Below are 24,852 nucleotides of genomic sequence, written 5' to 3'. Positions count from 1 at the left end.
CAATATTGTGACTACATTCAGATTTTATTTTAGTTAGGTAAACACTAATAGCACAATATTTGATTTTACATTTCATCTTCGTACAATTAATATTATAATTAACTTCTAGAATTAATTTATTCTTTACTAATTTATCAACGAATTTAAAAAGTTTGTTAGTGAATTCCCTATGTCTGTGTGTCTGTCTGTCTGTTATTTGTGATTTTTTTTAATTTTGAGCCCTCCATTCGATATAGTATCAAAAACTATCGGAGAAAGTGATGGAGTTATTTGCGTCACTGTTACTGTTCTCGGGATATTGGCCAAAAATGACCGATTTTCGGAGATTTAAGGAGCCATATCTCTTGAGCAATAACTTATAGAGACATATTGTTAGTGTTGATTAGCATCTAAGACACTAGTGAACATTCTCGTACCAAACAGTAACCGGTGGTCACTGGACAAGTGGCTACGAGCCAACTGGCCAGCCTTCCCGAGATATTCGACCAAAAAGTTCGAATTTCGGGAGATTTAAGAAGCCATGTCTCTGAAACCACAAGTCATAGAAAGATGATATTTTGCGAAGTTTTGCGACAAGCAAAAATAGGTGCGGACAAAAAGATTTAATTTTACATATAGGAATTCCAGCTCCATCTCTTCATTTTTTAAAGTTCGCTCTGTCAATGTTCTTGGAGCGTTCTCAACCGATTTTATTTTCTAATGGAAATTCAAAAATAATATTATATTTAAAATATATTATATTTATTATTTCATATTCTTAATATAACACATATTGCCATACACTGTATACACATTATCAGTATATTTTGTGAAATTTGTCTTTCTCTAATTAGAACATCACCCTGAAGAAATATCCGGAGGTCAACCTATTATGCCAGGTAAGATATGTCACCAAGAATATCAACCATCTTAAAGTGTATAAGCACTGCATAAATTAAAGTTTTCGTTTCATTTATTACAACTGTAAAATATAAATGATAAATCTATAATCACCTATAATGTTAAGCTAAAAGCAATAATGTCTAAGTACAGTACAAAGCAGTAATGTATAAGTACAGTTGTTTAAATATTATCAACCATCTGAAGCAGTTGTACATATTACATTAGAATATTTTATGTGAGTATTATCTTGGGACGAAAAGGGTTCCATGACTTGACTTGTAACATTGTTGCAAATTGGCGGGTCATTGTGAGCATTACAAAGTAATACGTCACATATGGCAGCTTTTGTTGTATAATACTTCTGTCCATACGTACTATAATTAATTATCTAGAGAAACATATTTACAGAACTATTTTCTTTTGTAGGTCCAATAAAGGGGATTACTCCAGTTGAAATTTTGGAAGAAATTGAGAAATTATCAGGTAACATATTTTTATTTTATCTTAGAAACGTTAACTTAAAATCCTTCACACATCACAATTTCGTTTTTGTTATTCCTTTAGAAAGCATATGTTTTGAAAAAAAAAATCTAATTGAAGAATTATTTCAATGATAGTCTTGAAGTTGTACTGAATATAATTCTAATAAGTAAAGTTTAATGTAGACAAATAGCATTAAGTTGAATACTATATTTAAGAAGTATTTATTTAATATTTTAGTTAGAATTAAGTGCCTTGGATTTCTTTCAAGTTCAAGAATATATATTTAATATGAAATATGTGTGTAATACTATTAACATTCTACTAACCAATTTAAATATTTTCTTTTCTTGTCAGGATTACTAGACATAGTAACAGGAGACTCCAGTCAACTACTTCCAACAGGTGAGTTTAAATACCATGTATATTATTTAATTACATTTTTCTGTTATATATTAACACCAACACTAAACATTATATGCAAAATATATTTATATGCTAAATCATATGTCAAATATTTGCAAATCATTGTACACATACTAGGAATGTAGATAATAATTACCAAAATAATTCATAGAGCTTCCATAATTAACGAGTGAAGTTAGCATACCATTGAATGCATAAATGTCATATAATATATTTTTTCTTACATTCATATTTTATTATACACATTACTTTTCATTAATACGTATATAGTACCTGGTGCCTGTTTGGGTAGAGAAGATATGTTAACGAAAAATGATATAATATTCCTCTCCAGCTTACGGGAATTCCGAGACAATTGGTAGAATATGAAGAGATGAAAGATAATGACAAACGAAGCTATTTAAAATAGAGAAGTACTGTTCTGAAATGTGTCAAGTCTTAGGTATAGCATCCCGAAAATTTATCTGAATGATACAAAAAAATATTCAAACCTAGAGAAAAGATTGTTTTATTGAGTACAGTCAAAGCTAGTATTTCATATTAACCAGATACATGTCATTGATATAAAAATTGAATGTAAACAAGAGCAGATTAAGGAGAGCCTCAAAGATGCATATGTTTTTCCGCCTTTCTAACACCAAATTAAGACAATAAAGCATTCAGTGAAATCATTGTATTGTTTCAAGACGAAATATGTGTAACATCATGCATAAAGGTGTAAATATGTATTAACAGGTAAGAGTCCATTCGTTAAAATAACAACGACCTTGGGTACAACCTTTAGGAACGATTTCAAACAACAAAATGTGCAACCCTCGACACGTAAACATTATCCGGGGAAAATAATTCAAACCTCCTTTATACTCCTTTAGCGTACGCAACTCTCAAAAACTTCTCTTTTCTATAGCTTATAGTTGAAGGAGAATCTTTATAGAAAATTTCAAAATTCGAGCCCTTATTTTTACATAGATTTAGTGAAGCCAAAATATTCTTCTTCTGCATACCCAATCGGCAGAACCACCCCCTTATTTTCAGCGTAAATGCAAGTAAGATACTTGTATCAAATTTCATGGTTTTACGTCTTAAAAATTTTGAGATCTAACGAAATGCAAATGATCATTCGTCATTATCCTCCCTTGAAATACGCACTTCCCAAATTTTCCGTCTCAGCTATAACCTAACGTGCAAGGGGAAAATTAAAAAAAGAAAACAAACTTCTACACATAGTAGTTTCCAAAATTTGTTGATGAGTAAATCAAGGAGAAATCCAGTGGTTTTACAGTATGCATCATATATATATACAGTACAGTACTTATCATATATAATGTCGGGATTTGTATGTAATTACATATTTCTTCCTTCATCTGTAGGTTCTTAAAATCCTCAAATGTTTGTGATTCACACCAGTAGAGTGCTTTAACTCAAGTTTCATATTACATAGTTTTACATATTTTGACCAATATTACATATTTCTATAGTTTCTCCATATTTTACATAAAACTGACTTAAGATATTGCGTTTACTGAAATTTTATTTTAAAATAAAAATAATAAACCCTCCAACTGTGCAAGGCTTGCATCTAGATTCAATTTAGTCATGTATATCTTTCCGTTTCTTTACCGAAAGAGAAATATCTTTCTTTTTTTATTTCTCAAACCATGTTTCACAGAATTTTCGCCGATAACAAAAGAAATATAAGAAGAAACAAGTAAAAATCCTCCCTCCGGGGTACATTAGCAGCACCCCTTATTCTCGACTCTGGAGGAAAACAGATCACGTGACTGACAGGTAACTAGCCAGGAAATTCCTAAAATGAAGTCTATTTGATTGTTATCGGAGGTCGGACGGGAGAAAAGATGAAAGCAAATCATGCAATTGAGGTTAAAACTGTATGCTAGTGTGCTTCCAGGAATTTACTTCAAGAGTTCGTTCCAAGAAGCTGGCGACAGTGGCAACCTAAGCTTTCAAAGAACTTCGCTTGTTCAACTGAATGACAGGAGGACAGCACTGTAGTATTGCAGTTGCAAAACGCAAGTGTTCTCTATTGACCGTCGAAGTTAGAAATGGCTCAGGTTGCCTCAACTTCTATCCGCGAAATTGCCTTCGTGAGTAACTATTGATGATGCGTTTACTACGGACGGTAAAGTGGTGTTGTGCCAAGTGTGTGACGAAACAATTAGAAGTTCAATGAAATCTCAGTTAGAACAACCTGTACGAAGTGCACTCCATGCGAGAAATAAAAATTTGCGAACTGCAAAAAGAACAAGTACTCTTGACACAAATACATCAAGGTACTTCAGCGAGTGAGTTTTTCACAGACTCTTGCCAAGCAATGATAGCAGGCAAACATTCCTTGGAACAAATTTCAAGTGCCAAAACACCGTGCTTTTCTGGAGAAGTACTGCGGGCGTCGAATTCCTGTCGAATCCACTCTCCGAAACTGTTATCTCTAAGTATGTTATAGGGAAGCTATAGATACCATTAGGGCAGAAATAGGTAGTTCATACATTTGGATTTCTGTGGACGAAACAACAGTCGTTTTGGGACGTTATGTAGCAAATTTAGTGATTGGAAAGTTAAGTGAAGATGCTCTATCTAAACCCTATCTTATTGCGAGTAAATTGCTGCAACGCACAAATCATTCCACGATTGCTCGCTTTGTAAACGATTGTCTTAAAGTGTTGTGGCCGGGAGAAGTTCAGGAAGAAATAGTCTTTGTTCTCTATACAGACAGTGCAACGTACATATTAAAAGCGGCTAGAGCACTTACAGTTTTTTACTCTCACTTAATTCATTTCACCTATATGCCCAAGCTCTTCAGTGTGATGCTGAAGAGGTGAGATACAACTTTTGCGAAGTAAATCAACTAGTTTCTTCCACGAAAAAAAGTTTGTTAAGGCGCCACAACGTGTTCAAGTTTACAGAGATCAACTGCTAGACGTGCCAATTCCTCCGGAGCCTGTGCTAACGCGATGGGGCACTTGGATACAGGCAGTACATTTCTGCAATGAACATTTTCAAAAAATTAAGCCTGTTGTTCATTCATTTCCATCGGAGTCTGTTGTGTCAGTTGGCATTGCTCAAAAACTGTTTAATAACTCAAAAGTAGCGTGTGATATCGCATACGTAGACAGTAATTTTGGTTGGCTACCTACAAGCATTAAAAAGCTAGACTGTTGGGCAGCCTCTTCCGGAATCCATGGAAATCATAGAGGATGCAAAGAGACTGCTGCAAGGTGTGTGTGGAGATGTAGGAGAAAAAGTTCGAAAGGAACTAAATGGTGTGGTGGAAAGAAACCCGGGTTACGGCAGCCTATTGGCAGTGTGTGAAATTGTCAGTGGTGAAACAGGAACCCCCAACTACATTCCCATGTTTAAATACGCTCCTGTTAATTCAAGTGATGTGTAGAGATCATTCTCTGTATACAAGAATATTATATCTGATCGCCGCAAAATTTTACTTCTGATCATTTGGAAATGTACCTTGTAATCCATTGTGCAACAAAACAGAGCTGGACTGCAGGCACATCATTTGTAAGTACTTTACTTCAAATTAAAAATGTTCATTACTGGAAATACTCTTCAATCTTAGTTCAGCTGGTATTGTTTAAAAGATATAGGACTGCTTTTCCCTGCATGAAATAAATATATATACAATACATTTCGTCTTAAGTTGCTTTTAGTATTTAAATTTGTGTATTGCGTATAATTCATTTCAAGATTGGACCGTGGTGACGGGTGAGCGTTTAGTGTAAAAGGTTCTAGCTTTCAAACGGGACCACACCACACCACATGAGGTTTCTGACATACAAATGCCGTATGCATTGCTTTTCTCGGGGTTTTCCTGTTTCTCTCTAGCCGATTCACATCTTCCTTCATTCGCGTCTGATTTTTAGTATCCTGCAATTACTCACATCAGTCACCTACGGCTGTCTCAGCTGTTCAAGCAGTTCACTTCATTAGGGGACTTGGATTAAGCAGGATAAACTGTAGTAGATTTTCCTTTTTATTTTCATAATTCGTTTAAATATGTCATTGTCATACACGTGTTAATATTACGTTTTCATAAATATATAACCTATGTAATATTACATATTCTTATATAATATTACATATTTCTTACATTTTAAGCGAATTTGTTACACATTTATGTACGTATTTAGGGGTTGATATTACATAAAGATCCGGACTCTAATCATATATATATATATACAGCACCGCCACATTATCAGTGTTGAAAGGTGAAAGTGAAGTTTTGCACATCAAATCTTACAATGTCAGATTATTGAACTTTTCGCAAATTACATGGTGTGTGAAAAATTCTAACATTACACTTCTTGTTCACTTTTACAAACTACAAACGTAACAGTGTTACAAACATCCAAGTTTGTAAGCCTCTACTACAGTAATAATATACAGAAGTAGAACGTGGCAATGCACATCCAAAGTAACTTAGAGTAGAATACTATGATAACAGTATTATGTACTTCGATTAAATAAGAAGAATTTTATAAGGGACAGAATATTTGTCATTCTCAAAATGATTTATTTCAGGAACCTGCAAGATACCACATCCAACCCTAGAGGTTGTTTTCAATAGATGAAGAAAATACGAGGGCTATCCAGAAAGTAGATTACGTTTTGGAATAAAAAATCAACAAAGTATAGGAAACAAATTTTATTATATACAGATGAAAGCCACACACAAATACTACTTTTCGACATAGTCACCATTCAAATTAAGGCATTTATCGTAGCGATGTACGAGCTTGGAAATTCCTTCGTCGAAAAATTCGGCCGCCTGCGACTTCAACCACTTCGTTACCTCTTCTTGCAGCTGTTCGTCGTCATCAAAACGCTGCATAGCCAGCCACTTCTTCATTGCTGGGAATAGGTGGAAGTCGCTCTGTGCCAGGTCGGGACTGTACGGCGGATGAGGAAACAACTCCCACTGAAAAAATTCAAGAACTTCACGCGTGACATTTGCCGTGTGGGGCCGGGCGTTGTCGTGAATCAACAAGATCTTAGAGCTCAACATTCCTCTGCGCTTGTTTTGAATTGCTCTTCTGAGGTTTTGCAGAGTTTGGCAATACCTTTGAGCGTTTATTGTAGTGCCTCTTTCCAGGAAGTCCACCAAAATCACACCTTTTCTGTCCCAAAAAACAGTCGCCATCATCTTCCTTGCCGACATTGTTTGCATACATTTCTTGATTTTTGGGGAGAACCTGTGTGCCCCCACTGCATTGATTGCAATTTCGTTTCACAGTTCACGTGTTTCACCCATGTTTCGTCACCAGTAACGATGCGATCGAGTAAAGAGTCACCATCCTTATTGTAGGCGTCCAAAAAGTGCAACGCTGCAGCCATTCGCTGATTTTTGTGGTCCTCTGTCAAGATTTTTGGAATCCATCTTGCACAAAACTTGTGGTAACCAAGCTTTTCGCTGATGATTTCGTGCAACAAACTTCGCGAAATTTGTGGAAAACTCAAAGAAAGTTCCGTTATTGTGAACTTTCGATTTTCACGGACTTTAACATCGACTTTTTCGACAAGTTCGGCAGTCACTTTGCTGGGTCTCCCACTTCGATCTTCGTCGTGAACATTGGTTCGGCCATTTTTAAATCTTATGACCCACTGTCGCACTCCACCTTCAGTGATAATGTTGTCCCCATACACTTCACACAGCTGCCGATAGATTTCTATCGGTTTACAGTTTTTTGCTGTCAGAAACCTTATTACTGCACGCACCTCGCAGCTCGCGGGATTTTCAATTAACGCAGACATTTCAAACCGTCACAGTATCTTAACGGAGCACAGCACGAACCTCTCACTAGCACGGCTAGATGCCGACTGAGCTGCGCAACGCTCTGACCCCAAGATGGCCGCGCTAGCCCCGCCCCTAGCGGACACAGACGAAAACGTAATTTACTTTCTGGATAGCCCTCGTAGTATTTCTCTTTGCAGCAATGTGTTATATTAAAACCTTCCAGAGATATAGTAAACACCCACAGAATTTACATCAGTATATAATTCTGAAATTTTACATTTCTTTTATTTTTTAAAAATTCCGTAAAATACATCCTTTTACGTAATATAGCAATCTTTAACATCGTTTCATCTGAGAAATACACCCTTTTTAAGGAATATAGAAATCTTCAGCAACGTTGTTCACATCGCCATAATAATTCGAAATACAGTCTGAAGAGCACACTGGGACATTATCCGCACTGAAGAGATTCCAGGGCATTTTCCGCAGCATGTATATCAAATTATCGAGAGATACTTACCTATTATCACATAATAATTAACTTTGTTTTTCTACTTGATTCTTTTAGGTCAAGCACTCAAAGAGAAGCTACAACAGCTGACGAAAGAACAATGTGAAACTCTAGCTGCCGCCCACGCAGCTGCAATCACAGCAAAAGAAATGGGAAGTGGGTTCGGAGCTGTAACCGGTTTCGGTGCAGGTGCCGGAGCAGGAGCTGGAGCAGGAGCAGGAACAGGAGCCGGAGCGGGAGCTGGAGCCGGGGCAGGAGCAGGAGCGGGAGCCGGTTCGGGTAACGAACAAATGATAGAAAAGTTTGCGTCTTCAGCTCTAATGGCTGCTGCATTAGAAGCTTGTGCAACTGCTAGTAAAGGTAGGTGTTATTTGAATTCATCGTTTCTTATAATTTTATTTACAACAGAGGGTTTACTGTTTATCTGATATTAGGGTAAAATCGTGCAACTTTCATTTCACACACTAATATATTAGCAAAAGCTCTACAAAATATTCGGATATATGAACGCGATTTCGGTACAAAATTCTCATGTAATTTTTGTTCTTGCTAATAGTTTCAGTGTAAAATAACTACGGTACGTTATCTGAAATGTATGTAAATCGAATATATAAGTAGTCAAAGTAATTAAATTGGCTTTAACTCTATAGATGACAAAGCAGTTCGTAACCTCTTCTAGCCTTTCATGCAGCATCTTTAACGCTAAAGTTAGCAACAATTACCTTCCGCAGGTCTTCCATGATTTAAAAATAACTTAAAACTAAATAATAAACTTTAAGAATACTTTCAAAATAAGTCATTTATAAAATGTATTCAAAAGAAGAGCGTTATTTATGAGGTAAAATGAAAACATGAAATTGATATTAGGAACCAATGCGTATCAATGTTCTTTCACACTTTAGTACATGCCAATGTCAGAGACCGGTTACTGATCTCATTTTATTTCTACACGTATGAGAATAAGAAAACGAACGTAAATAAGTTTGCTAGCACTATAAATATGTAAACGAAGTTTTAAATGAATGACTTGATACGTGGTAACATGAACTGGCGCACAAGGACGTCACTTTTAGCTTCTGAAAGAAGAAACAGCTCTGTAATAAAACATCATATAAAAATCAACTAAAAATATGGTATTTTATGTGGAAACTTTTACAACTTAATCACGATCATTTTGTTTGCCGTGTAACGTGGGTCCCTGTGACTACGGCATGGCGCTTCCTCAGGTTGCAGATCGAGGAGAAGACCTCTAGATATAAAGGTTAGCTACGAATATACTGAATAAGCACTCGCAGACATACAACGAGGAGTGGTCCTCCAGCTTGGAGTTTGGGTAAGGCTAACAACTTCATCCTGTAAAAAAGGCTTATCCAGGAACATTTACAAAAGCCTCGGACAAGGACTGACAACTTGGCACGATCTCAGCTAAAGAAAATGGACATGAGATTTGGAATATGGAATATTAAAATTTTTATAGGGCAGGGGCGCTAAAATCCGTACCGAGTGAGTTATAGAAATATAGGATGGACGTAGTAGTAGTTCAGGAAGTTAGGTGGGAAGGAATTGGATCTGTGAATTCCGGAAATTTTACGTTCTTCTAAGGGCAAGGAAATAAAAGTCACCATTTAAGAACAGGGTTTTTCGTTCACAAAAGAATATTAGCAGCAATTAAACGGGTTGAATTTGTTACTGACAGACTTCCTTTTATTACTATTAAGGGACGGTGATGTGATATTATCGTTTTAAATGTACATGCCCCAACTGAAGATAAGGATGTCAATATAAAAGACAGTTTTTGCAAAGATTGGAACAGATATTTGACCAATTCCCGCGATACCATATGAAAATTCTATTAAGGGATTTCAATGCTAAGGTAAGACGAGAGGATATTTTCATACTTATTATACGGAACGAAAGTCTGCATAAGGAAAGTATAGACAACGGTGTTAGACTCGTGAACTTTGCAGCATACAGAAACCTTACCATGAAGAGTACAAAATTCCCACATCGCGACGTTCATAAATACACTTGAATTTCACCAGACGGAAAAACATATAATCAAATTGATCACGTTTTAACAGATAGAAGAAGGCAATCTAGCATAATTGATGTCGGGTCATTAAGAGGGCCTGATTGTGACACTGACCACTACCTGGTAGCAGCGATAATACGAGAGAGATTATCGTTGAATAATGGAAATATTCAATGTCCGAAAACTGAGAGATTAATTTAAAGAAATTAGAAGAGAGCCAGGTAACAGAGGAATACCAGATTCAAGTTTCGAATATATTCTCGGTTTTAGAAGATTCGGACTGCTCTAGGTTGATGATACTTGGATTGAAATTAAAGATAGTATTAACATTTCAGCAAAAGAAAAATTAGGACACGCGGAAATACGTAGGAACAATGGTTCGACCGGGAATATATTAAACTAGCACAGAAGAGAGAACAGGCAAAATTACCCTGCCTACAAAATACGAACGAAATAACTACACAAAATTTCGCAGATATCAGGCGGGAAATTTCGAAAACTTTTAGAACAAAGAAACGCGATTTTTAAAAGTTAAAATTAAGGATCTTGAACGTAATAGTAAAAATAAAACATTCGGACATGTATAAGGGGATCAGCGACTTTAAGAAAGGCTATCAACCTCGTTTTTATAAATTAAAGGAAGCTGACGGAACAGTTCTCACTGATACGAATAGCATCTTAAATCGATGGAAAAATTTATTTGATGATTTGCTGAACACGACCCAACAGAATAGAAGTAGAAACCGATATAAAGATACTAAAGAAACGCAAGTCTCTGGGTAGAGATAAATTTCTGGCTGAGTTAATTTAGCTGGAGGCGAAAACTTCTGGAGCAAGATACACAAGCTCATTCTCCTTATCTGGAACAAGGAAGAATTGCCACACGAGTGGAAAGAATCATTGTTCCAATTCACAAGAAAGGCGACAAAATTGACTGTAATAATTATCGAGGCATTTCCCTTCTGTCAACATTCTATAAAATCCTTTCAAATATTCTATTAGGAAGATTGATTCCATACGCAGATGAAATTATTGGAGATTATGAGTGCGGATTTAGACGAAATCGATCAACTATCGACCAAATATTTACCATTCCCCAAATACTCGAAAAAGTGAGAATACAATACCCGGTGCATCAACTGATTATTGATTTTAGAAAGGCTTACTCGGTTATAAGAGAAACATTATATAACGTTCTTACAGAACTTGGAATATCGAGAAAGCTAATTAGATTAATTAAGATATGTTTAAACAAATCCCAAATAAAGTCCGGGTAGGAATATTTTTGTCCATTAGCTTTCACGTTGAAAACGGCCTGAAACAAGGAGATGCGTTGTCGCAATTATTATTTAACTTTGTTGTGGAATACGCTATAAGAAAAATCAAAGATAGCAACCAGGGCTTAGAGTTGAAGAGTATTTACCAGGTTATGGCATATGCTGATTATATAAATTTAATAGGGGATGATATTAGAACAATAGAAAGAAATGCAGAGATCTTATTAAACTCCTGCAGGGGCATGGGCTTAGAAGTAAATGCGAAGAAAACTAAATACATGGAAGTGCGTCGGGACCGTAATACAGCAAATTATCGATGAGTTAGAATATTAAATAATACTTTTCATGAGGTGGATAGTTTCAAATATCTAGGTTCAATATTAACACACGAAAATCATATTCACGAGGAAATTAAATGTCGACTAAAAGCATGGAATTCGTGTTACTATTAGGTTCAAAATCTTCTGTCGTCGCGAATTCTGTTCAGAAATTTGAAGATTAAAAGATATAAAACTAAAATCATGCTTGTTTTTCTGTATGGTTCCGAAACATGGTCGCTTGCTCTGACGGAAGAACATTGCTTGAAAGTAGTTGAGAACAATCTCCTGAGACGAATATTCGGACCCAAGAGGAACGTGAACGTGTAATGGCAGAAACTTCATAACAAGGAACTTCATTATTTATACGGTTTACACAACACTGTTAGGGTCGTCAAGTATAGGAGGCTTAGATTAATAGCTCATGTAGCTAGAATGGAATAAAATAGAAACGCTTTTAAGCTCTTTACAGGAAGACCAATCGGAAATCAACGATTAAGAAGACCTGGGCGCAGATGGGAGGAAAATATTAAGATGGATTTCGTAGCAATAGGAATACAAAGTAGAAACTGGATTCAATTGGCTAAGGATAATAGCCAGTGAAGTGCTTTTGTGTACGCTGTAGTGAACCTCCTTGTTCCATATGCCATAGAGTTAGTTAGTTATTGCATTCACGTGCATTTTCTCATATGTTTTCTCTCTTGTAATTATTAAAAACATTATATGATTGTTATGAGTCATTTATTTTTACTTTTGTAATACTAAGTTAACCTTGCTAAATTAATATAATTGCCATAACGTGATGTATACCTTCAAAATAAATGTATGAAATTCAAGACTGTGTTCGGAAAACTAACAGATAAAGTTAAGTGTGTTTTATGGAGTCAGTCGTTGGCCTTTTCCATTCTAATATGACTGTTAAACAATGTTTATATTATAAACTATCATACGTTCATAACTGTAAACATACCCAAATCACAAGTTGTAAAGCACAGGATCCACTGACTGTGTCCGTTTCACTCATATAAGTAAGTCTTTTAGTTCTTAACCTTTGGAAGAGCTTTCCTTCTTTTTGGTCCAATTTATTCATTTTATCTCACCAAACAACTAATTTACCTTTTAACTAGCTTTTTTTTTTAAAAAAATATTGCGTCCCAATGCCCACTCGAACTTGTATTAATATCTGTTTGATCTCTAAAACCGTTGAACGTAGTGACTTGAAATATACATAAACATGTTCTCTCAAATCTCTACAATACTCAAATGAAAATACGGCTAAAATATTGTTCCGCAATTGGTCAGATTTCTAGGAGCATCACATCTACGAATTTCAATCCTTTTGAAAGTAATTGTGTGACTCTAGAAGTTTTCCATCGTTATTGCATGATTGTCTTGAGAAGTTAAATGTTTGAACACTTAATATTAAGTGCTATTGTAATTTAATTCACGGGTGTTTGGCAATGTGTACTGTATATTTAACTATTAATAGACATAAAGTATTATGTTTAAGTATTTACCTATTATGTCAATTAAACAAGTAGCAGGCAATAGAAGTTAGTATGTATCATATATTTTGCAAGACCTGTAAAATCAGTTGAAAAACCCGTCTGGTGAACAGCAGCCACAAGCAACGATTCAGCCTCAATTGCCTGCTGGTGTGTACTGTCATTCTGTATTATTTCTAATTGATCATTGTAATTATATATATATATATATATATATATATATATATATATATATATATATATATATATATATATACTCAATGGTGTAAGGAAACTCCGAAATCTACGGATTCGATTCTACTGTCAGTCATTTGTGATTATTTTTTCATGTCACTTTTGCTCCCAATGCAGTCGGACTAATGGATTGAACTTGAAAATAAATGGCTGCTGTTTATCTCGCTGATTCTGAAACTGTGGAGTCTATACTAATGTCACTCATTTTGAACCAATGTATGTGCTACTCCTGTCGACTCTTCTTATTTTCTAGGGGAACTTATCCTCACTGGAAGTTGAACTTTAAGGTCATCAGAACTGCTCCAAATGAACTTGGGGACCCAGAAAGCAATAGATTGAACACCATCATTGGTCTTTTTCAATTATTTTTACATGCCAAAATTTCACACACCTCTTCCAGGTACTAATGGAGTCTTAACTTACATGGCACTTGAAGTGCCATTCTTTATCTAAGTTACCCCCAATGGATTCAACACTAATATCGTTTTTATTGCAACTGCTACCAATTAACTTAGCAACGATGAAAACTTATGATTCGACACTGATTTCGGTCGATTTCAATATTTTTACGTCTCTATATGACCACCCTTGGTGCTAATGGGACCTTAATTGGATTTAAGAGGAATTGAAAGTAGAACTACTTATTGAAGACATTCCGAAACTTTGGACTCGATAATAATATTGATCCTTTTCTAGCATTTTTACATGTATCCCACTTCCTGAAGCTAACCCGACAGTATTATTTTCCAGACTGTGAGAAATATGATTAAAATTGATCTAGACATATCAGAAGTAGGTTGGAAAACGCACACACACATACATATATCATCTTACATATATATAAATGCAGTTAAGATAGCGAGAAACAGAGAGCGACCAAGGCATCAGCACTTGCATATTACGAAAGCATATCAGACTATTGTACTGAAACAGTAGTAAAGACTTTCCGCTGTGGCATACTTCAGGGGTCTGGGGTCGCAAACTATACCCAAAAAGTACTAGACTTCGAAATCCGTCAGTGGTCTAGTACTCCTTATCCAGATAACAGTCTAGGCCATATTCCAGCTGTGATCCTAAGACTGGTCAAGACGTTGCCTGTAAAATACTTTGTCTATTCCGACAATCTCTTTCATTGATTTCTCTCCTGAAATGGTTAAGCGACAGGAGATAGGTACACCTGGAACAATTCGACTTCAATGAATGTAAACCGAATTTGTAGTAAACCGAATTTGTATGTATAGAAACGAAATTACGGAAACACGGAAATATATTGATAATTGTATTAACGTGATATTATGCAATTTATTTCGTCCCCATTATTTCAGTATGTCGTAACACACTCTATTCTCGGGAAAAGATGTGTCTCTTTAAACTCTACAATATCAAGTTCAATGGAATAGAAATTTGAAAACCAGCTCATATCATGTGCAAACGTTCGACCGTTCAGTTAAATTCACTATCCTTTTGAAACAAATTTTGGAAATCAAAATATCCTAAACACTTCAATGGCCGTTAAGAATGAGAATTTTTGAAAACTACCAGAAATGCCGTCTTATTTTTAATGATAATAATATATGCCGAGTTTCATTTCCCTAATTTTAGAGACTCGTGAGGCACTATACTGTTAGAAGGTGTTCTGAACCTCTTTATTCCTGGTTGGGATTTGAATATTAATTAACAAAGAACAGTGGCAAAGAACAGTGTTATTATCTTTAAATACTAATTCCGCATTTTGGTGCACCCACTATAACAATGTGACCAGCTGGAAGGTCTATTGACAAAGCTACATTACTGCAAATTCTAAAATATATTTGATAGTTTTTCAATTATCTGTTATTTTGTTACAGGAGAAAAGCCGATACAACCTTCGGGAATACTCGGCCAACCACAAGAACCAGGTGTGTTAAGTTTATTGTTGCTTTTTACAAAACATTTAAACCAGTGCTTCAATCACTTTTTCTTTCGGTTTAGGGCGTCTTAGTGCTTTGTGATATTTGGATGGTACTTAAAATCATCACAGAGACATATTGTTACTTTCATTAATGAGTTGTATAGATCAAAGTGTTTTAAACGTTTCCAAGTCTGCTAAAAATGAGAATATTTGAAAACGTCGAGAAATTTTCTCTTATTTTTAATGATTTATTTATTTTATTTATTTACCATTCACCTATAACAGAGATATTGCTCCCTTTACAATAGACATTACCACAATTGAAATAAATAAAAATACTTGTTACAAAAATTGAAAGGGAAAAGAAACAAATGTAATAAAGCAAAAAAGAGAAATGCAGCACATGTTATATGTTCACGCGCTCACACACACTCACTTGTATTTATATACATATTTGAATACGCATACAAATACGTATATACAAATATTGCTATCGTACATTCATACACATACGCATACACATACATATAGAACTCTGATGAATGTATGTGCCGAGTTTCATTTCCCTAATTTTAGAGATTCGTGAAGCACTATACTGTTATAAAGCGTTTTGAATCACTTCATTCCTGGTTAGGATATGAATTTTAGTAAAATATTATAACCAAAACCTCGCATAAGAACAGTGATACTCTCTATAAAGATTAATTTTGCATTTTTGGCACCCATTATAAGAATGTAAGCAGCGGAAAGGACTATTGACAAAGCTGCATTACTACAAATCATAAAATATATTAGATAGTTTTACAATTATCTGTTATTTTGTTTCAGGGAAAAAACCGATACAACCTTCGGGATTTCTAGGCCAACCACAAGAGTCAGGTGTGTTAAGTTTATTGTTGCTTTTTAGAACATTTAACCCATTGCTTTGAACACTTTTTCTTTCGGTTTAGGTCATGTTAGTGGTTTGTGATATTTGGATGGCTCATAAAATCATCACAGGGACATATCGTTATTTTCATTAACGGGTTGTTATGCATCACCTTTTGTCAACCTTAATTCAGTTTATATTGACAAAATAGCTGTAATACAAATGCAAAAATGTATTTGACGGTTCAGTATGGTTCTATAATCCAAAAATATATTTGATAGTTTTAGAATTATCTGTTATTTTGTTTCAGGAGAAAAGCCGATGCAACCTTCAGGAATTCTAGGCCAACCACAAGAACCAGGTGCGTTAAGTTTATTGTTGCTTTTTAGAATAACATTTAACCCATTGCTTTGAACACTTTTCCTTTCGGTTTAGGTCATCTTAGTGCTTTGTGATATTTAGATGGCACATATAATCATCACAGAGACATATCGTTATTTTCATTAACGGGTTGCTTTGCATCTCCTTTTCTGAAGCGAAATTCAGTTTGTATTGACAAAATAGCTGTAATACAAATCCTGAAAATTATTTGATGGTTCAGTATGGTTCTATAATCCAAAAATATATTTGATAGTTTTAGAATTATCTGTTATTTTGTTTCAGGAGAAAGGCCGATACAACCTTCAGAAATTCTAGGCCAACCACAAGAACCAGGTGCGTTAAGTTTATTGTTGCTTTTTAGAACAACATATAACCCATTGCTTTGAACACTTTTTCTTTCGGTTTAGGTCATGTTAGTGGTTTGTGATATTTGGATGGCTCATAAAATCATCACAGATACATATCGTTATTTTCATTAACGGGTTGCTTTGCATCTCCTTTTCTGAAGCGAAATTCAGTTTGTATTGACAAAATAGCTGTAATACAAATCCTGAAAATTATTTGATGGTACTGTATGGTTCTATATTCCTAAAATATTTTTGATAGTTTTAGAATTATCTGTTATTTTGTTTCAGGAGAAAGGCCGATACAACCTTCAGGAATTCTAGGCCAACCACAAGAACCAGGTGCGTTAAGTTTATTGTTGCTTTTTAGAATAATATTTAACCAATTGCTTTGAACACTTTTTCTTTCGATTTAGGTCATCTTAGTGCTTTGTGACATTTAGATGGCACATATAATCATCACAGTGACATATCGTTATTTTCATTAACGGGTTGCTATGCATCTCCTTTTCTGAAGCGAAATTCAGTTTATATTGACAAAATAGCTGTAATACAAATCCTAAAATTTATTTGATGGTTCTGTATGGTTCTAGAATCCTAAAATATATTTGATAGTTTTAGAATTATCCGTTATTTTGTTTCAGGAGAAAGGCCGATACAACCTTCAGGAATTCTAGGCCAACCACAAGAACCAGGTGCGTTAAGTTTATTGTTGCTTTTTAGAACAACATATAACCCATTGGTTTGAACACTTTTTCTTTCGGTTGAGGTCATCTTAGTGCTTTGTGATATTTAGATGGCACATATAATCATCACAGAGACATATCGTTACTGTCATTAAGGGGTTGCTATGCATCTCCTTTTATCAACCATAATTCAGTTTATATTGACAAAGCTGCTGTACTACAAATCTTAAAAATATTTGATGTTTTTTTATGGTTCTATAATTCTAAGATATATTTGATGTGGAAATATCGAGAGAGGCACATTGTTTAGCATACTTTTCAGCACAATCATATGAATATTGTGTAACAAAATATTCTTAATCCCGTTTCTTTCCGAATGACCGCCCCAGGCCAAAATCCATACTTGAAATAATAAGAGAGGAAGACATATCTAACTTTCAAAATTCAGGCCTGTCCACCGGGGAAATAATCCTGAAAAAAGTGGGGAGAGTTTTCGTCGGTACTGTAATAAAAGGCCGCGCAGCGCACCCAAATAATGTAAATGTATCACTGTCACTTTTAATACGAGGGCTGTCTAAAAAGTATCCGACCTTTGCTCAGAAAAATAGTTGCGAATACCTGACAGATTTGGGACCCTAATCCCTTTCAAAGTAGGCCCCTTGTGCTTCCACACACTTAGCCCACCGATCCTTCCACTGCTGGAAACACCGCTGGAAGTCTTCTTTTGGAATGTTGTTCAGCTCCGTCGTCGTGTTCCGCATTATGTCTTCTCTACTCTCAAAACGGGATCCCTTCAGAGGCGTCTTCAATTTTGGAAACAACCAGAAGTCACAAGGAGCCAGGTCTGGAGAGTAGGGAGGTTGGCGAACGGTTGTAATTCCATGTTTGGCTAAGAACGTGTGGATCAATTGGGATGAATGTGCTGGGGCGTTGTCATGATGGACGTGCCAGTTCTTCGCTATCCACATGCCTGGTCTTTTGCGCCGGACTGCGTCACGGAGTCGCCTGAGAACATCTTGATAGTACTCCTTTGTCACTGTTTGTCCTTCCGGTGCGTACTCGTGATGCACAATTCCACGGGCATCGAAGAAAACAGTCAGCAACACCTTGATTTTGCTTCGCACCTGCCGCGCTTTCTTCGGCCTTGGAGAATCGGGATGCCTCCATTGAGGCGATTGTTGTTTTGTTTCTGCGTCGTACTCGTACACCCATGACTCATCTCCAGTTATCACGGAATTCAGATACCCAGGATCAGTGTTGGTGGTGTCCAGAATGTCCTGTGCAACGTCAAAACGGGTGTCTTTTTGTTCCTGAAACAACAACTTGGGTACAAATTTAGCAGCCACTCGTTTCATGTTCAAATCGTCACGCAAAATTGCATGTGCAGAATCTTTACGCACTCCAACATCTTCTGCAATCTCCCGCACTGTCAAACGGCGATCTGCCATCACCAAATTTCGCACCCGCTCAACAACAGCTGCATTCCGAGCAGTTTGGGGCCTGCTGCTACGCCGCTCACTCTCGACTGATGTGCGGCCATCTTTGAATCGGTTGAACCATTGTTTAATTTGTGTTACACCCATCGCATCTTCTCCAAACACCTGCTGAATCTTACGAATTGTTTGGCTTTGAGAATCACCAAGCCTTTGACAGAATTTGATGCCGTATCTTTGCTCAATTCGTTCAGTCATCTTGCGAGAAACACTAAATCCGACGAAAACTACCAACAGCACCTCACTTCGCGACCACCAGCTCACGACTGGCACACGCGAACGCGGTGAAAAAATTCAAGCATGCGCATTAAGGTTCCTCCTTCCACCGTGCACGGTGGCGTCGCCTGAGAATCACTACTTTGCGTGGAAAAAATTAAGGTCCGATACTTTTTAGACAGGCCTCGTATACTAAACTTAAGCCAACAATTATTTCAGTTGTTCAAAGAAGTTACTTAGCGATGACAAACCTACTATTTCAATTAATAAGGATAAACAATTTATTATAAATAAAGGGGAAAAGTTTAAAAAATAAGAAAAAACAACTAATAGTACACAATAAATTAACAACTGGATAATTAATTTTAAAAAATCCTACAGTTCCTGATGGAAACAGCCTAGAATACATAGTTTCACAAAAGCGCCATTCCAACCTGGCCTACAGCAACCTTTGGTTTTCTCGTCTTTAAGTAGTCAAATTTTTAAATAGCAAAATTTTACACTTGCTCTTGTCTAAATATTTCCATCCTTAAATAACACTGGTACACAAATTTTATCAAGGTCGTGCTTATGTTGGTCTTTCGTCGATTTCTTAATGATTTGCACCCGCTGAACACGAGTATGGCAGTTATTTTCTCGTAATGTCAAAATTTGTGATGATATAAGCATATCAGATTTTATTGAAAGAGTAACATATTATACAATTGCATCTTATAGGAACATTGAACTACAAACATAACACTCACATTTTGGACATCAACCTTCTGGGTAACAAAAATCTACATAACAATACATAAATACCAAAATATATGAATATTACATTTCTTACAAATGTACAAAAGTACTTGAGATTGTAGGAAAGTTTTCATCAAGTACTGGAATACCGCAATCAAAAGGGAAGGTTAGTGGTTCTTTCTCTTTTGTGGGAAACGTTCATTTCGTCACGGACCACCCTCACGGACCCTTCATTGCACAATCCCACCTTCTTTGGTATCTGCTTTTCATTACTTGAATGTCCTTATGGAGATATTCCCCGTGCTCTTCGCTAACATCTTCTAAATTCTCCCTAAAAAATTCAAATGTGAATAAAGCGTATGTAATTTTAAAGACATTCTACATCCAAATGTTCGATATTGATCAATGAGTGTCTTAACTTAGTAATCAAACGCTTCACTTCGGTTATGCACAAGAAATCCCGTCTCCAACTTATGAAAGACCTCTCAAGCGTTTCTTTCCAACTCCTTCATTTTTTCTTTAAGTGTAGCACTATTGAGCATGACACGAATCTGAGGACCTGTGAAAATGCCAACTAGAACTTTTATTTCTGATAAAGCTAAAAATATTTTTTTGGTACATTGTAGGGCAGGTGAATTGCGATCCAGAGCTTTCACAAATTGTTTTGCCAATCCCAGCTTAATATATAAGTTGGCATGAGAATCTTTTCCCTGGGCAGTAATGCTTCATTTATCACATTATGTTTTCCTGGAATAAGCTCCGTTCTTTCAGGCCACACGGTTTCATCATAATGTTGGTTAGTTGCCCGATTGCCCCACATACATAGAAAACAGGAATTTTTAGTGTAACCACTTTGCAACCCAAGAAGAAAACCTATAATTTTGAAATTTTCACACTCGTCCCATTGATGTTCATCATAATTAATTTTCTCAAACATCAGCTTCACACTTGAATAACTTTCCTTCATGTAGATGGAATATGCAACACGGATTGAAAGGTACTGGTTTCCGTTGTGCAAAATAACGGCCTTCAGACTAGTACTCAAACTGTCCATGAACAGTCGCCATTTTTGGTTCATATTGAAAGCCAATTGCCCTACAAAGACCACCGATATCTGTACAGTAGCACGATGAATATTTAACAGCAAAATAAACGGAAAACCGTTGGTGTCTGCTTCTATACGTAGATGTTTTCCAGGAAGAAAGTAGAAAGTTCCACTCTCTGAGTCGTGTTGCTAGCAATTCGGACTTATTTTTCGGTAATCGTTGATCTCTAATCAGATCATCTAGTTCTTTTTGGCACAGTAAATGAGGTTTCTCACTATCTTCCAACACGAACTGTTGGAATGAGCTGCTTCTTCACTGAAAACCGTTTGGGGAGGAGGTGCGGGAATAGGGAGTTCTTTACTATGTGGAACAGGTGCTCGGGAGGATGGTATGTTTGGGGATTGTAGCTGACGTCTGTTTTTGCCTTTCTTGTAGTGCGTCAAGTCGATCATGCAAAAATAACAATCATCATGATGGTCAGAGAATTTGCATTGGTAATTATCGTTTAAAATGAGCAAAGCTTAACGAAATATATTTTGCACTTATGCCAAGTAACGAATAATATTCTATGACTTATGTAATCGGTCACAATAATATTGCTGTAAACTTGTGAATCTTCCGACAAAAGTTACATAGGAAACAGTTCTCCTATCTTCTGTTCATAGGTGCCAAGTCATTAGAATAACAGATAAGGAAAATAGATGGAAGCACTGCTATCCTTGTAACTGTTGTCAGATGAATAACAGGTTTACAACAATATTATTGTGACAGGTTACAGAAAACAGAATATTACTAGTTACTTGCCATAAATGCGAAATATATTTCGCAAAGCTTTGCTCATACCAAGCAGTAAGAAAACAATGCAAATACTCACAGCCAGTAACAAGGTATTTCTGATATGCTCTGAAGGCGATATGCCTTGAAGGATCGCCCCAGGAACAGAAGATAACTTCATTCGTCTAAACTAACATAACCTAGTGATGTGACGTCTAGAGCACTTCATTTCATCTATGTCATCAACTCCATTTGCACCTTTATTATTATTTTTTTGAGTCCAATTTACCTTTTGTTCCATGCTTTGTGTTAATGTAATACCTGGCAATGTTAACATGTTCATTTGCAGCACTTAAAATATTCCTGTTCATGTATGTGTGTTTCATTTTCTGAATAACTTCACTTAATCCATGTTTAATATAATGAATGAATAAATAAAGAAATAATAAATATGAAACCTCTTAGACCACCTATATTTCCTTCAAATCAATACATCAAATTGAAGCACTTACCCGAAGAAAGGGCGCAACCCTTTAACCGGGATGACGGACAAAAAATGCCCTGAAGATGTTGAATTGACACACAAGTAACACGCTAAAGTGGTAGTCATTTTTTGTTGTGTACCCACACACATAACAAAAGGAATTCGCACGTAACTTCCACTTCCGACCCGACGACATGTTGGTCAAATGTTAACTGCACACTGACACTTAGACACTGACATTTAACTAAACTTTTTTGAGGGAGACAGGATTGGTTGAAATCTTTACTGTCGCATAATATTTGGAAATATGAAAAACTGCCACTAAAAGTGTCGCCCTTTCTCTTGGCCTGGGATGTGGAAGCATCAATTAACTTTTATTACATTTGTTGTTGGGCAATATGCTGTTAAAGAAAATGTTGGTAAGCAACAATTACTAAAACGCAAGAAGTTTCAAACACATCTATACATATTAATGTAAAAAAACTTGAAACAAAACAAAATATAAACATTAACAATAACTAAACTAACACATAATAGGGTAATAGAATAGTAAGTGCATTTAGATAAGTAATAGTAAAGAGGTGCAGTGAAAGCATCAAAATAAATGAATATTCAAAATATGATTATCAAAACGTGCTCGTGAAATATAGGCATATTGTAATGGATGACATTCAGGCTCATGATAATGAATGCAGTGCACATCACATCACAACACAATGAAGTAAGTTAGTGAGACAAATGCTGGTTAGTCTTCTGTCTTGGGGCGGCTCAAGACAGATGAAAAACGTTGGGAAGCTCTTATTAGTGTTGTGGGAGACAGTGCTATGATGGTAAAAGATGAGGAATATTATGATGAATGAGCTGTCGTCGGAAAAATCTTGCATGATGATGATCGTCTGGACATTGTCGAGCATAAATGGAAATGAGGATGCTCAGTGGTGTATAGGAGTAAGGGAACTGGAAGTCTTATTCCAAGTCTATGAATATGGTCTCGACAGATATATCTTTATATGAATGAAGACAGTTAGCTATATCGTTTTGACGTAAGAGAGCAATGTTTTGGAGAAGCGGAGGAAAATCTTATAATATAGATCATCATTGGGGTATGGTAGTCTTATGCGAGATGCGAGTCTGATAGCATGACGTTCGCGAATTTCTAATCTGTTGTAAAACTTCCGCGGAGCAGGACACCAGGCTAAGTGACCGAAAGTGAGGACACTACGCATAAAGGCTTTATTAGGATTAGTAATAATTTAGAGTTTAAACCCCAGTTTCGACCCACAAGTCGGCGTAAAAGCAGTAATCGATTTTTGCTTTCCCGACAAGTTTCTGCAGTTGGGCCGTCCACCGCAATTTATCATCGAAAAGAAGACCTAAATAGGTAACAGTTTTAGTCGGCTGTAGAAGTTGATCACCAACACGTATCCGTAGCAAATTTGGATTACGGTGAACCTTACTGCGACGGTTGAGCGGTAAAGTTAGTAGCGCCTCTGTCTTATCTTCGTTAACAATGAGTCTCCATTTATCACACCATTGAGGAAATGCTGTAATTGTAGCCTGTAAGTGGACATTAATTTGCTGAATTGTTTTGCCAAGCGTGAGGAAACCGGTATTATCCGCATATTGGAAGAAGTATGTATTAGGTGCTGAAGATGGTAAATCCGATGCATAGAAAATGTACAGAAGTGTTGATAATATTAAATCCTGTGCTACGCCGGTCAATGGGAATATCGGATGTGATAATGTACCATTGATATTCACATAGGCAATACGATTCAGTATAAACGAATATATAACTCGAAAGTAAGTAAGAGGAATTCCGAGTTTCAATTAAGCCGTAATGCCAAATGTGGTTAAACGCCTTCTCGAGGTTCATGAGTACAAGAAAAGACGGTAATGCTTTGTTAGAATGTTTGGTAATTATAGTAGTAAGTCGAAGTAATTAGTCATTGATACTATATACCAGAATCCTGTTTGATGAGAAGTTAGAAGGTTATGCTCGCTAAGATATTGATGGAGACGATGTACCAGGATTTTTTCAAACAGCTTACACAAAGTAGAAGTTAATTGTATGGGTCGATATGAAGTCGCCGAGTAAGGTGATTTGTTAGGTTTTAAGAACATGTAGACCTTAGACACCTTACAGTCCTGTTGATAATAGCCAGTGCGTAAAATAAACGTATATATTGTTGCTAAAAAGAGAAAAACCTGTAGTGAGAATTCTTTAAGGATTCTGTAAGCTATACTATCGAAACCAGGAGCAGTATTGCGTTTGTGTTTTAGGGCCCCGCGTATATTAACAGGAGTAATCGTCTGAGTGAAAGGATTGGTGTTATTTAACTGATGCAATATCGAAGGCTGAAGTAAGTTGCTAATTGCCGGTTCAGATATTCGTGGACTTAAGCGATATGTAGAAACAGGCGGTGTAAAGACTGCTTGCAAATGAGATGCAAAAGCATCAGCGTTTGCCTGATCTGTTTGCAAATGACGATCGTCCTGTACA

The 24,852-nt window shown here is 36.1% G+C and overlaps 1 protein-coding gene across 1 annotated transcript in view; it reads left to right on the top strand.

The window, feature by feature from the left end:
* The window catches only part of LOC145692677 (uncharacterized), a 1,521,027-nt gene that overhangs the window by 896,756 nt on the left and 599,419 nt on the right, over window positions 1-24,852 (top strand). Inside the window, exons 244-253 of the mRNA XM_081768059.1 lie at window positions 834-878; window positions 1,309-1,365; window positions 1,720-1,767; window positions 8,124-8,426; window positions 15,279-15,329; window positions 16,151-16,201; window positions 16,501-16,551; window positions 16,854-16,904; window positions 17,207-17,257; window positions 17,560-17,610. Coding sequence (XP_081624185.1) covers window positions 834-878; window positions 1,309-1,365; window positions 1,720-1,767; window positions 8,124-8,426; window positions 15,279-15,329; window positions 16,151-16,201; window positions 16,501-16,551; window positions 16,854-16,904; window positions 17,207-17,257; window positions 17,560-17,610 — 759 coding nt within the window. The remainder of the gene's footprint in view (window positions 1-833; window positions 879-1,308; window positions 1,366-1,719; window positions 1,768-8,123; window positions 8,427-15,278; window positions 15,330-16,150; window positions 16,202-16,500; window positions 16,552-16,853; window positions 16,905-17,206; window positions 17,258-17,559; window positions 17,611-24,852) is intronic.

This window comes from Thermobia domestica, chromosome 8 (genome assembly GCF_964235325.1).
Source record: "Thermobia domestica chromosome 8, izTheDome1.hap1.1, whole genome shotgun sequence".
Classification (NCBI taxonomy): Eukaryota; Metazoa; Arthropoda; class Insecta; order Zygentoma; family Lepismatidae; genus Thermobia; species Thermobia domestica.
Note: the sequence above shows the minus strand (reverse complement) of the source record. Positions and strands in the feature narration are given on the sequence as shown.